The sequence below is a fragment of the Archocentrus centrarchus genome, chromosome 4 (assembly GCF_007364275.1).
Source record: "Archocentrus centrarchus isolate MPI-CPG fArcCen1 chromosome 4, fArcCen1, whole genome shotgun sequence".
Taxonomy (NCBI): domain Eukaryota; kingdom Metazoa; phylum Chordata; class Actinopteri; order Cichliformes; family Cichlidae; genus Archocentrus; species Archocentrus centrarchus.
In genome coordinates, this window is record NC_044349.1 from 28,862,661 (window position 1) to 28,877,102 (window position 14,442).

Here is a 14,442-nt window from a genome sequence, read left to right on the forward strand (position 1 = left end):
ACTCTACAGTTTACCATGATTTTAATTATTTTTTCTGCAATTTTATTTTAGTTCTGATGACCTTGCCTGTTTGGCCAGTTGCCCTCCTGCTACACTTCAGCCATTGATTTTCTTTTAAGTAAAAGAAAAAGTATCTGCAGTATCTATTCAAACAAAGTAAGCAACAGATGAGGAGGGAAAAAAAACAGACAGGTACTGTATGATAACATGTGACAAATCGGTACTGTTTGAGAATATTCTTAATAAACAAGGTAAATGATTCAGCTCTGCCTGCGTCACTGAGTGACTCATGAATTGTCATTTCGTGTCTGCAGTGAGTCTGGAGCACCTGTGGCTCACAGCGTCTGGCTTTAAAGAGCAGCCCGAGGTAGGAAAAGCAGAAAGGGAAGCCACATGTGAAAACACAAAGGTTAACAACTGTTTTGTGCAAAGCTGGAATCACACACATGGATTAAAAAAAAAAGTAGCTATTCTAAAGGCAAGCTTAACCGCAACAAGAAATAAAGTCCTATACAAGCAGCAAGTATTACAGTTCCTGTCTTTTAGGCAGGTTTTAAATGCTTGCTGTACGGTACCTGAGACATGTTGTCATTTACTCAGATTATGGGCTTCCTGTTAAACTACAGAGCACACAGAGTGTTTCTGTTTCAGTAAATGTTCTGCAGAAAATCAATCATGTAGTTGTTTAAAATGCTTTGCGGGTTATTAAATCTTTATTATGTTTTAGAAAGGTCCTATCAGAACTTGTAGCTCAAACCACTGGTGGCCTTTTGCATGACATTTCAGTTAATTAAAAATATTTTTGTTATTAGCACTAGTACACTTTTGAAATGCTTCAGTTGCCTTTCATGCAAAGTCCAAAGTTTTGTTTCCTTTGCCCTCACCGTTCAGCTTCATCTGAACTGCAAAAGCAGGTTTGGGCAGTTCTCTTATTTTTTCTTTGACCCCGCCTCTATTCTCTGCCCACTTCCTGATCACCTTTGCCTGTTCAGAGGTGAGCAGGTTCTGGGCTCACACAGAAGAAATCCTTTCCACTTTAGACTGGAGAATTCCATAAAGTCCAGCAGCAGGATAAAATTTCCCACTTTCTACTTGAAGACCGTCAGCCAGTCGGCAGATTGCTTGATTTGGACAAAGTCCTCTTTACGGACTCATTCAACTCTCCTATCCTTCCCCTCCACCTCCTCTCTGAATGGTTTAAAGTTACACTGTCTGCCAGACTTTACCTGTCCAGGTGAACTGCACTGTGGAAAGTGAATGTTGCTAATGAAGCCACGTAAGTATACTTTCCCACTGAAAGTGTGGTTGTTATTTATCGTAAGCACTTCAGTAAGTAAACTCTGACTATTGTTATTGTTATCATTAGCCACCACGGCACATTGTTCCAGCATTTATTACTGCTCTAGTGCTTGCGTGGAATACATCTGCACTAAATATGTGTGCTTGATATCCAATTCATCTTATGTGCGAGGGTCGCATGTGTAGTTTTTTTTCTCTTACCTGTGTGTGTGTTTGTGTGTGTGTGTGCGCGCCGTGGTCAGCACAGTCTGTGCTGACCCACTCAGCCATCCAGATACAAGTGACGCTTCATGGAGCTTCACATCTGGCTTCAGCTGTTTTCCCAGATTGAGGTGTCAGGTCTGGCTCAGACTCACTGTTCAGATTGCTATGAACTCACAGAGAGGCCAGAATACACAAACATACACAAGAGCCTGATGTAGAGATTAGTAAAAGGGCAGAAATTATAATAATATTGGATTGCTGAAAACATCAGAAATATTGTGTTGTGTAATATTCTGTTTCCAGCTCTTAATGTGAGCAGTTCATTGCTAAAACCTTTAGTTTTCTAGAATGAAATTAGATAGATAGATAGATAGATAGATAGATAGATAGATAGATAGATAGATAGATAGATAGATAGATAGATAGATATATAGATAGATAGATAGATAGATAGATAGATAGATAGATAATTTAATTTTTTATTTCTCTCACTAATTTTATCCTGTTATGTAAACAGGTGGCTGCATGTTTCTGTTTTTTTCCTATTGTTTTGCTGTGTATGCTTACAAAGAAGATGAGATGTTTGCACACAGAGAAAAAAAAATGGATTGCTGGAATTTTTCTGTGCTTTGGGGACAAGTCTGAACACAACAGACTGTGTGTGCTGTGTGACTTCAGGCTGCCTTATGTTATTTTATGCTTAGTGTCCATGATTGTTGAGCTGTTTGAAAAAATAGTACCAATCTACTATCAGCAGGTTATCTGGTACTATTTAAATATTTTTAGGACCTGGTGACTAACTGATATGTTCTTGAGCAACTTATTGTTTCCTCATAACATGAATCATACACCAATTTACGGTCTTGATATGTGAAACTGCACCTGGGTTGTATTCCTTGTCAATTACAGTAACACAGTGACTTGATTTTACAGACAGATCAGTATGTCGCAGCATGAAATCAATTCTGAAACAATTAGCAAAAGGGGCCTTGATTAAGCAGCCATTCGATCACTGTACTTTGTCTGATTTGTCAGACTTTGACTCTGAGGGTGTGTTTTGTTTGGTTGTTAAAAGTATGGTTTGATGTCGCCGGCTAAAAATGAGGAGTGGATATGTACATAGCAACAAGCTAGCTCAGTGTAGACAATGAGAATGCTGATGCAGACACTACCTTGTCATTGGCTTATTTTTCACACGCATTCGTTAAGAAAAGAAGCTGACTCGGCACGGCCTTGTGTCCTTATTAACTCACCAAGTCATTTCAGATCACAGGAGCGAACCCTGAGTGTGAATCAACAACCTCAGTTACATAAAATGCACAATCTGTGTGAAAGAAGGCATAAGTTATGTTAAACAAAGGCCTCTCTTTGCCTTTAGTTGCATAAGGGATGGTCTGTAGAGCCAAGAACTGGCATAATTTTGGTTCAAATACAAGAGAAAGACCAGCCTTAGCGTAGTATTTACAATCGAAACATTTTCTTTCACTTTGTAGTTCAAACTGAAAGCCTTGATCCTGACAGCCCCACCTTTCTCATTCGCTTTGGATACTGGATGGCCAGTGCAGTCAATAGTCAGCAATATGTAGTCAAGGTTCAGCCAATTAGCTGTCATGTATAAAACTGCCAATAGGAATGAGCAGCAGTCCCACAGGCCTGTTGTGGCAGAGTGATCTTATCACTTCAGAGATTATAAATGATCCAGAAAGAGTCGATGCTCCTCAGGCATGGGAGTGCCCTTTTAATACGCCTGCATGTAAAAGTAGGTGTGTAAAAGCATGCAATTCTGCATGTCGATACATGTAACAGCACCCGGAAAAGCCTTTCTATTGCGCTGTGTTCATTCAAAATACAGACTTTTTTTTAATGGTAAATGTTTCTAGTAAGGCTGTTGGGGTGCTGAAGATGTTACAGTGGGGGGACTAATTATTTGATGCCCTCTGAACGTATAAGTTTGCTGACTCACAAAGAAATGAACTGACTCTAATTTTTATAGTAGGTTCATATTAATGGAGACGAAAAACCAACCAAAAATCCAAAAAAAAAAGCACATTACATAAAAATAATAAATTGATTTGCATGTCATTGAGTGAAATAAGCATTTGATCCCCCACAACCCAGCCAGAGTTCTGCAAGAATAATAATTATTATCATTATTATTGATTAAGGAGCTCTGTAGTGGTCTAATATTTGCATTTTCTTTTTGATAAAGTACCCACACTGAACTGTTGAATAGGATGCGACAGTTTTGATTTTTATTTCTCTATGCATTTGCTTTTTTTTTTTTTTACCTCACTGTATGATACTATTGTTAGTTTGAATCATCTTCTAACAGCTTTTTCTCAAGAGTAAGAAGAAAACAGGCATAAATTAAAGAGAATATCAGACTACCTTTATTTTTCATCCTATGAATTACCGTGTTCTTGTTTTCATCTCCAGCTGGCAGGTACTAGCTCTCTTTCCCTCCCTTTTCCTGTCTCTTGCTTTTCCTGTGTAGTGATGAAAGTGCTCTGCTTAATAGATAAAGCCAGACCTAAGACAGCAGTTGCCACAGTGTGTGATGAATCAGCCGTGCCACCATAAGTTCTCAGTGGGAAAGTTCATCTTTGTTAAGACTGTTAAGCCTCTTCTTATTAGCCTCCCACTCCCAGGAATACCAAAAGACTCTAAGCTTTTTATGGCTGTCACAACTTGCCACCCAACAACTTCATACTGTAAAAAGAAATTACATTGATCTGCATAATTATGCAACTTGGTGGTTACTCTGGACATTTGTATGTATTCGCACAAGAGCTAGGACAGATTTGTATGCATTACCATATTGGGATGCACATCAAAGTCTACTGTTAGTTATAATTTTTATAAATAAATTATTTAGCACAAGACCATGGGAATGTGTCCAATTAAAACAGAACTAGGGCCTGGATTACATAAATATTTTCTAGACTCCAAACACAAGTTTTGTTGTTGTTGGTACTATATTTCTAACTTGATCTAGTGTCTCATTAAGCAGCCAAAACCCAGCAGTGGGTCCAGAAACAAAGCATGTGGAGAGCCAACAAGATTGCTTATGCCAAGGTAACGTGTGCCTGACTGAGCCCATCTGTTTGTGTCCATGTGCTCGCCGAGCATGCCTGTTTTGGATATGACGTGTACATTGGCAGACTCACAATGTAAACCTGTGAAGTAATAATAAAAAAAAAAAAGACTTGGCATGTCTGAAGTCATGTCACATCCCACTGTGGATTAACAGTGATGTGTGTTTGTCAGGCAGTACATTGAGCAGGAGGCTGATTCTATCTGTCTCTGCGCTTTCTGCTGACATGAGTAGTATTGATGTTCCTGCATCCACAGAAGAAATCTCACTTGTTCGATCTCTCTTCTCTGTGTCAGTGGAGAAAATCAAACTGAGGAGAAAAGAAAGGTTTGGAGGACTGCTGCACACATCATGTGCTGTGGTTGCGTGTTTGAAAAAGAAAAAAAAAAAAAAAAAAAGATTCTCAGTGTTCCTGTTCAGCTCCACCAACATGGATCATGATTCATGATATAACTACAGCTGCCGTTTCCCGTTCTTCACTATAACATTACTTAGTGCATTACTCAAGCGCAGTTCTGAGGTACTTGCTACATGGTACTACTTTTTAATGAATCACATTTATGTGACGCTTCTATTTGGTATCAATTACAAATAAATGACGTAACCACTGAGATGTTGGCCTGTGAAGTGTTGTTCTGAAAATTTCAGAAATTTCGCCGTTTTATTTTTGTTTTTGTGTGTGTGTGTGTGTGTGTGTCTGTGTCTGCGTGTGTGTGTGTGTGTGTGTGTGTGTGTGTGTGTGTGTGTGTGTGTGTGTGTGTGTGTGTAGCTAGAATGAATCTTATTGGTATAAGAGGGTGGCATGCTAAGTTATTAGCTAACTCTAGGTGTCTTGTTTTAGACAGTTAGCATCCATAAACTGTATGGGTGTATCGCACCGAAATGGATGCCTGATAATTACATTAGCCTGTTCTATTTCTAAGAGTGCATAACTAAGTAACAAATAAAATATTAAAATAATACTCTCCAAAATCTGCCAGGTCAATCAAATAGACACAAACCATGTTAAAAAGGTCTAAAAGGTATCAATATCACAAATTTCACTGTGCATTGTACTGTGTATAACTGTGCATGTGACAAATAAACACTATCTTATCTTATAACTTTGCTGTTTGCTAAACTTACACATATGTTTGTATTTTAAGTTATAAAAGTAGTTTGCTGTTTGTGGTTTTCACAGTAAAAAAATTAACTTTTTTCTACCCAGATTTTATGTTTTTGGTGTGATTTTAGGTGACAAAATGTAAATAACTGTACAGTCACATGTGATTGCCTACTAAAAGTAACTATGGTGCATATAGTCACTACAGGTTGGATAGAAGAAAAATATGAAGTGAAAGTAAGATGAATAAGTCACAGAAAATAATTAAGTCATTTAATGTTATGTCGCTGACCTTTATTGCACTCCTCCTCACCTCTCACATTATTTAAAGCGAATAACAGCACAGAAGTAAAATTGCAGTAAAAATCGCCTAAGTCGGACTCAAATGGCCCATGGAATTTTATCCAACTTGTAAAAAACATTGTCCTATGCGTAAATCGGATAAAATCCGATTCTTCAAAATTCTTCAAAATATCAGACAGTTTGGGGTCTAATATAGAATTTCACGGCAGTGACTTTCTGCTTCATCTCTGGATTTGCTTCCAAAAATTTTATAATCACATATTTTTGCTTGTAAGTGTGAGTTTGTAGCTTAGCTTGCCATGATTGTCTCCGTTGAAATGAACTGATTCGCCCGGTGCAGCCCAATCCAGACATCACGTGACTGTATTGCCACTCACCTCCGGGGGTTGTTAGAGTGTGTGGGCGTGACAGCAGCTTTGCGCTAAACTCTTCCGACTTATGGGATCACATTTAATTGGAAATGCATCACAATAGGACCAGATTTAGGCGAAAATCTGACTTTCATGATTTAGGTGATGATTTTTATTGGAATTAAGGTAAGGAAAAATTGGGACCTGCACAATCCATCCACCTACAGCGAAAATCCGATTTGTGTGACTTCGACTTAAGCAATTTCAACAGTATCATCAAAAATGACAAGCATTTCAGAAAATTTCCAAAAACCTAAATTTGTATTGGAAATAAGCTTATTTTCATTTCCTACCACATAACTTATCTCCCTTTTAGAAATATGCCACCCTTTGGACCCCCAATAAACTAGCTCACAGTAACAGTTTGAACTTTATAGTAACTGAAACAGAAACATATGGCTTACACAGTGACGTATTAGTATTACCTAACAACTTCATATAAGAGCACTCATAGCTGGTAGTACTTTTGTACTCGAATTTTGAATGCAAATTATTTTTACGCTGTTGTATGTTTACAGTGTATTTATTTTCCCCACAGCTCTCTTTTGCTAATGACCTCCTTACCAGCTCCAACATGGCATCCCAAGTGCTCTCCAAATGAGTATCCAGGAAGCAAGTACACAGCCTGAAGTTACCACAGCAATGGCTGAAGCATCAGCTCCACCTCTTTCCCCATCAGACTACGGATCATTGTCTCCGCCTCCTGAACTGTGTGCATCATGTGGCCACAGTCATCAGCTGGAAGAGAACCATGAGTACCTCTACAAGGATGAAGTGGATGATGACCTCATCTGTCATATCTGTCTGCAGCCACTCATCAGGCCTCTGGACACGCCCTGTGGACATACTTACTGCCAAGAGTGTCTCACCAGCTTCCTGCTGGAGAGCGACTTCTGTCCTGTGTGCCGTGAGCCCCTTATGCTGCAGAGCTGCAGGAAACCCAGCCTGCTGGTGCACAAGCTGCTGGACAAGTTGATGGTGGCTTGTCCCTTCACTGACCAATGCACTGAAACAATGCCCCGTGGAGAAATGGAGGACCACATCAAGTTCAGGTAGGCTGGTAGAAACACAGTTTATACCATTAAAGTCCCTGTTTAAAAAATGATATGATCAATAATGCTGTTAAACAAGTAAGCAAGTATTTAAGCTTCTGGTTTTCTCTGTCTCGTATTTGGCTTTGCTGTCTACAAAACTCCACAATGACCTAAAGTAAGAACACACTCCAAGTCTTCCACCCTCCTCCTCTGCCTGTCGTCATTAGCCCACAGCTCCAGTCCCAAAGGGGAGAGTTCTTCCAACCAGACTTTCATCTAAACTAGGCCCAGATCCTCTGTTTATAAAAGAAAGTACTTCCTTTTTTTCTCAGTCTGGGTCTATTTTCATTAATGCTCATTAACACTTCCCTGGCCCAAAGGCCGCTGGGATAATTAGTGAATCTCGCTCCACATCATACACAAGCACCAGGACTATTTCCTATTCATTTGCACTTAAAACTTAGAAAATCAACTTGCCTAAAACTCCTTAAACTCTAAAAAATGTGTCCCTCCCTGAATCTCATTTCCCACTTCCAAAATACTCGTTTCATCTGCTTATTCTCTCTTTACACCTTCTTTTCTTGTTCATCTTCCCGTCTGTCATTTTCCCCCCAGTCTTTTCCTTCATGTGATGTGAATGTTATAATGAGGTGTGGATCTCTGAGGCCGGTTCCCAGAAGGAGGTGAGAGGCTACTTCAAGTGAGATGACTACAGACGCTGTTTTCAAGAATGTGGAAAGGTTTCAGTGAAAAACCACTTTTAACATTTCTATCAGGGCCCGGTTGAGTTTTTGTTTAAAGACATTATCAAGTCTATATAGATTGAATGTATCAAGTACATATGAATTAAAAACCGTGGGATTATATTTTCCATGTCTGCTAAATTTCATCATCAGATGGTGAGTGTGTGTGCCCGCCTGTTTTTTGTGACCTCGGACTTGTCCACTAAGAATTTACATTACAATGCAGCAAGTACACATGCACCCCAGGCAGCAGACTTCAAATAAGTATAACAGCTGTCTGTGGCCATACCTGCAAGAAAGTATAATCGAGTGTGATTTTATTTCAGTCTGTGGGCAGGGGGAGTTTGGGGTGGTTAGATGGGCCACTCAAGTGTCTGATTTCAGTGACACGGGAGGAAAGCGCATGTAATATTCTTACAAATATGTTCTTTTCACCACAGGCACAAACCTCTCATACAATTAATCAAGGTCTTATAACCATAAGAGAATTGGACATTAGAGCTAAATTGTGATATCTTAGAAACTTAACCAATCTTTAACCACAGAGGTATGAGTTCAGAAAGTTGTATTATTTCACAGTGAGTTAGAGAGGAATTAGAAACGGTGCATTTTAGCATTTCAGTCGCAAAAATGGGCAAAATATTTTTTTCATGCTCATGAAGCTACTCAATGTTCCCATGCACGCCAAACAAGCAGCTTCATTAATTTTGCTCCCACTCTTCAGTCATCTCCTTTTTTCATCTCCTTCCGATGGCTAAATATCTAATATGAGAATAAGAGTTTGAAATGTGAGGGTAAATGCACACTATTTTGCATGGGATGGAAACCTAGAAATGCTTTCTGCTATAGAATCTGTACCGTGGTATTTTGTTTTATGCACCTCCCAGCAAACAGCAATAAGACATCGCTTGGATGTGCTTGAATCGAAGAACTCAGATAACTTGGACTGAAATCAAGTTTCTCGACTTTCATTAAAACTCAAAATGGATGTCGGTGAAATTGAGCCAGTCCAGACATGCTTTCAGTGCCTTTTTTTTTTTAATGTGTGCGACGCTGCTCTTCCCTGGGCCTGAATTTTGATTCTAGTGATGGCAGGGTGCACTGTTTCTGGCTGTTTTGCTACCCCCAAAATCTGGCAGTGTGTCAGGAGTTCTAATGACTTAGACAGCCTTGCCATCTGTTCAGAGCTGATATCATACTAATCTAATCATTTGTGACCTTTATTGGCCTTTGGATGGAGAAAATGCCATTCTGGACACATCCCTGCAATCAGGAACATCTTAACTATATTATCTTCGGTATCTTTTCAGTTTTCTGTTTGTTTTTTTCCTGTATGGTGTTAACACAGCATTTGGCAAAAAAAAAGAGGCTCCTCTCATGGTCCATCAGGTACTTTCTTTTCTTTTCGTTAGCCAGGTTCATGTAGCTACATATGCATGTCTGTTGATAATGCATGAAACTGCTTTTCTCTGCTCTGAATGTCTCTCACTCTCATATTTTTCATATTAGCCAGGGTTTCGTGTTGATTATATTTTGCCTTGAGCATGACAGCATTTTCTTTCTCGTCTTTTTTCTTTTATGAAAACTACCTCGTTTTTCAAGTACGCTTCCAATGCCCACCACGGAGTAGTTCAAAGCTTATGTAAATACATGGGAGAGAAACTCTGGCAGACACTTCTTAGTCCATTCTGTGAGTTTATTTTATATTATTCTGTTTATGCTGTTTGTGAATATGTTCAAATGAGAAATTCAGCAGGCAGACGCTGAGCGAGGGAGAAAGGTCAACTTATATTCAAAGCCGCCCAATGAGGGAAGTGGAAAAGTTAATGTGTTTTTCCTATCTATGTAATTCTTATAGCAGATTTGTAGTCATTTAAATATATCTATTTGATAGGAGAGGACATTAAATGTTCACAGACCTGTGCAGAGAAGGGTGTTATGGGTAGCCTTAATCTCTGAGACATTTATTCTTTTTCTAATACATTAGTGGTTCTCATCTGGATTAATGTGTTATGACGGGTTTTTTGTCTCTGTTTCAAAAGGGCGCTAAGCCCCTAATTGCAGAGTAAATGGTTTGGTCCTCGACACCTCCACGTGACAGGTGTCTCAGTGAAGGTGCCCAAGCTGCTACCGATGGCAGGCAAGTGCCTCCTTGGTTTGTGAGTGCTTGAGTGGATGAATTAGAAACACGTAAAGCACTTTGTGGAACTGCTAAGATAAAAAAAGAACTGAGAAGATTAAAAGGTGCTATTTAAGTACAGACCTATGTCACACCACCGTGTCACACATGAAGTGCCCCATTTTTATTTTATTCTTTTACAGTCAGCAATATTTTGAAACCAAATCATTTCAATCGCAAGTTTGTTTTGTGGGGACGTGTCCCCTTTGCACCCAAGAAAGCAGAGCTTTGAAAAAAAGTGGAAACAGTTCTACTTTAATGTAAACATTGATTATTTTTCCTAAGCCTAAACAAAGTAAGAAAGTTTTTTATTGCCTGTACCTTTTAAAAAATTTTAAAAAATCTTGTCACTATTTTGCGATCTGCTGTGACACTGGGTTGATGATACCACTCTGAGCTTTTCAGATTTTGAATTTCATTGCTACACCATCTACACCAGGAGCTAGATAAATGTACTGTTCCAAGATGCTTTTTCTCTTAGTACTCCCATAGAGGCAAAGAGCAGAAATACACAAAGTGTTACTGCATAATTTATTTTTTAAAAAAGCTCCAGGAAAAGAGAGCAGACACTTCCAGCATACTACTAGCTCTTGCAGTAGAGAGTATAATGGGGCTGGGGAAAAAGATGGAAAGCAAATAGCCTCTTTAATATTGTCATGCCATCTTGTTCCCTTTACATATTACTTATTACATGCAGATAGGGTCCTAAACATCCTTGGTTTGGAAGCTGTCTTTAAAGCAGAACATCAGGAATACAAAATAATACTCACAAAGATTTTAACTTCGTGTCAGTTTGATGAATTGGCTGCTGTGAGTGGGAAGTGAAAAGTAATAATGGTGTAGGAGTATGTGTTTATGTGTATGTTATGATGCCTCTTTTGTGAATCCAAGTTAATGTGCTAGAGTATGAATGAGTCCTGTGGGGCAGACTGGCTTCTGTTCACAAACTGCATCCTGTCACAATCCAATTACTTTTCCATTTCCTCCATGCCCTGTGGTCTTGTTGCTGTGCATACTGTTCAAATACTGTAGGACAACTTATGCCTCAGTATGCACGCGTGCATGCATTAACACACAGTAGCTCAAACACATAGAGAAAAAAAAAAATCAGCCGGTAACTACACTACCTCCATCCATGAAATATTCATTCAGACAGGGTATTTACACCACAATTTACAAGTGTGTTTCTTGAGTGTAGCAGACAGCTCAGTGTTATGAAAATGGGATAACAGTGAGGAAAAAAAAACAACATAAGCGCAAAATAGAAACGAGAAAGCAAAGGCAGACTTGTAATTTCAGACTATATAAATAGAATCTGGCCTGATGGCTCTACTGAGAACAAAATGCTTAAATGAATTATAAACTGCAGGAAATGGGACTGAGGGTGAGATTTGATAAAATGGAGTAAAAATAGATGAGGTCCTGCTGCATTTCATATACAAAGTTATTTAGCCAACATCTCTCCCCACTGTGCTGTGTTTACTACAAATGAATGAAAGAGACACGAGGATGAAAGAAATTCTGTGCCTACCTTCCTCCATCAGTGCAATTAGCAGAATAAATATATCTTGCTTGTATTTAAAAATCAGATCACAGAAATCAATGCTGGTTGCTGCCACCGACCCCTGATACAGTTTGTAAACACAAGCCTCTCCCCCAGTCACGTCCCAGTTTCCCCACAGCTTCACAATCAATCAAAACAGGTGGTGATGACAGATGGGTTTAACCTTTGTTATTATGAATTACCTTTTCTCTTGAATGTGTAATGAGTGGCTGGCTGAATGAATGAAACTGGACAGTGTGTCAGTAAAGACTTATTCTAAATCCTCTCCTTTTTCTTCCATCTTTCTCACTCATGTCACTCAGGATAACAAGACTCCACCTGTGCAGAGAATATTGATTTGCCAGTGTGTTTTGGTCATGCTCCTTCTTTTTTCTTTTTTTCCACACATGTAGGCAGATTCTTTTGAGCGATCAGACCAATCTGCTGCACTGGGAACAATCCATCGTAAGAGAGGAGGGGCGAGGGTTTGGAAGGCAACATATTCTATATACTCCCCTTCACGGGTGATTGTATGTGCAGGCAGGGGGGGAGGTGAATGCAGAGGTTGTGCTTGTGTGTATATATGTCTGAGAGTGTACGTGTGAGTACGCATGTGAAGAGGGCAGAGCCAATCAGAGAAGCACCAGGTACCTCTCTCCCCTCCTGTCTCTTTTTTGGTCTGCTCCATTCCCCCCCACTCAGTGGTTTCTGCTGCAGTATAAGTCACAGCCTGCGCTGTTCTCTCTGACATACACACACGCACACTCACACGCACACACAGAGGGAGACTGACATGCACACACACGCATACGAGCACAAATCCTCTTACAACTCGCCAGTGCCCAGAGCAGATTAAGGGGCCGTACATCTCAAATTGTATTCCAAATGTGCCACCTTTGCACGGGTCTTCTTCCTGTTCTTCTTGTACTTTTACATCTTCCTCTTGTGCACCAGCGGGACTTCTCCTCTGCACCTGCTTCTGCTGCTTCTTCCTCCTTCACTACGTCTTCAACCTCTGGCAACTGGCCCGTTTGCCTCTGCAGCTGAGATGACCAGGCAACCAGCTTGAGGCAGAGGAAGAAACTCACACAGGCAGAAGTAGAGAAGGGAAAACAAAGGGAGAAAAGAGAGGCTAGAAGGAAGGAAGTGAAGGATCAGTTCAAATCTGAGAGCGCCCCTTGAGAAGAAAGGCAGGCGAGGAGGGGTAGGTCAGCACGGCCAGGTTCGGAGAATTGGAGGTGGAGGAGGAGGAGGGGGAGGAGGGGGAAACAGGAGAGGAGAGAGCTATAGTTCAGAAAGGAGAAAACGAGGAAGAAAAGAGAGGAGAAAAGAAAGGAAAAAGAGCAAAGCATTGATCATGAAGGCTCTGTTGCTGCTGGTTTTGCCCTGGCTCAGCCCGGCCAACTACACAGACAATTTGGGCAACCTGCACATCCTCTATTCTGAACTGTGAGTACAACACTCAGCCTCCTCCTGCATCCTCTTCATCAACATCACCCCATCCTACCCCTCCATCAGTAGACCATGCAGCTGTTACAGCATGTGCACTTGTGCATTTAATTTACTTTTAACAAACATTTGTTTGTGTCTCCATTCATAGCATTAATGCATATTTGTGTGTTGCTTCCAATGTTGGCATCCGAATCATCACTTGAAGTGTCAGAGTGTTCTTTGTTTGCGAAAACAACCAGTCAGTTGCTTCCTGATGCTTTGGTCACTGGTTGCTGTGGTACTAAAAGGCAGTAGAGCCAGCAGGTTGTGCTTTATGCTGTCCAGGACAGTTGGGATGCTACAGAGCGGCACTGCAGCATGGCATCTCTCCCTTTATCTCTTTCTCTTTAGCGGCATGTGCGAGTGAATGACTACTGTATTGACTGGAGCAAAATGTCAGCACGCATTTGGTCACACTTTTAGACTTCAAACACTGTGTGTATACAGTCTCGCAGAGCACTTGGAGGGTTGTAACTGGGCTGTGTTTGTTTGTGAAATAGACTTTCACCTGAGCATTAAAAATTCATACCTGGCTACTCTCAGATTGTAGCCGTTCAAAATAAGTGACACAATCACTTATACACAAATCAACTTTGTCACACTAGACAAAAACAAAGTCTGTTTGTGTTCAAAACAGCACAACATAATAACGCACCTGTTGCTGCACATTTCCTTTTAATTAAGGCAGACAGAAACATTTGTCAACATTTTTGTGTTCATAATTAACTGATCTGTACACTGTATTTCTGGCTAATACTAATGATGTGATATAACTTCTTGCTCGTGCTTGTTTTGTCTGGCCAATAGTTTGATACAAATCATTTAAAACAGAGAAAAGTTCTCTTATTTTTGCTTGCAAATTGACTTTGATAACTGATAAATGATTGATAACCATACATTAAAATTCCATTATCATAACTCTATACTGTAGGTCACACCGTCTTCATTCTTGGCTCCACAGTCTCTCTTCGTGTGGGAGCTAATGTTGACTACATTCACTAGCTCTGTGTGAACTCAAAGCCCGCTGATCCCTGAGCTCA

The 14,442-nt window shown here is 40.0% G+C and overlaps 1 protein-coding gene across 3 annotated transcripts in view; it reads left to right on the forward strand.

The window, feature by feature from the left end:
• Positions 1 to 983: 983 nt before the first annotated feature.
• Positions 984 to 14,442, forward strand: part of lnx1 (ligand of numb-protein X 1) — a 34,153-nt gene continuing 20,694 nt past the window's right edge. Inside the window, exons 1-2 of one of the 3 annotated variants that reach the window (XM_030726786.1) lie at positions 984 to 1,276; positions 6,951 to 7,464. In XM_030726786.1, the coding sequence (XP_030582646.1) occupies positions 7,010 to 7,464 (455 nt within the window). In that variant the 5' untranslated portion in view covers positions 984 to 1,276; positions 6,951 to 7,009. Of the gene's footprint in view, positions 1,277 to 6,950; positions 7,465 to 13,186; positions 13,361 to 14,442 lie in introns of those variants that run through there. The other 2 variants (XM_030726787.1, XM_030726788.1) reach the window with 2 other exon arrangements.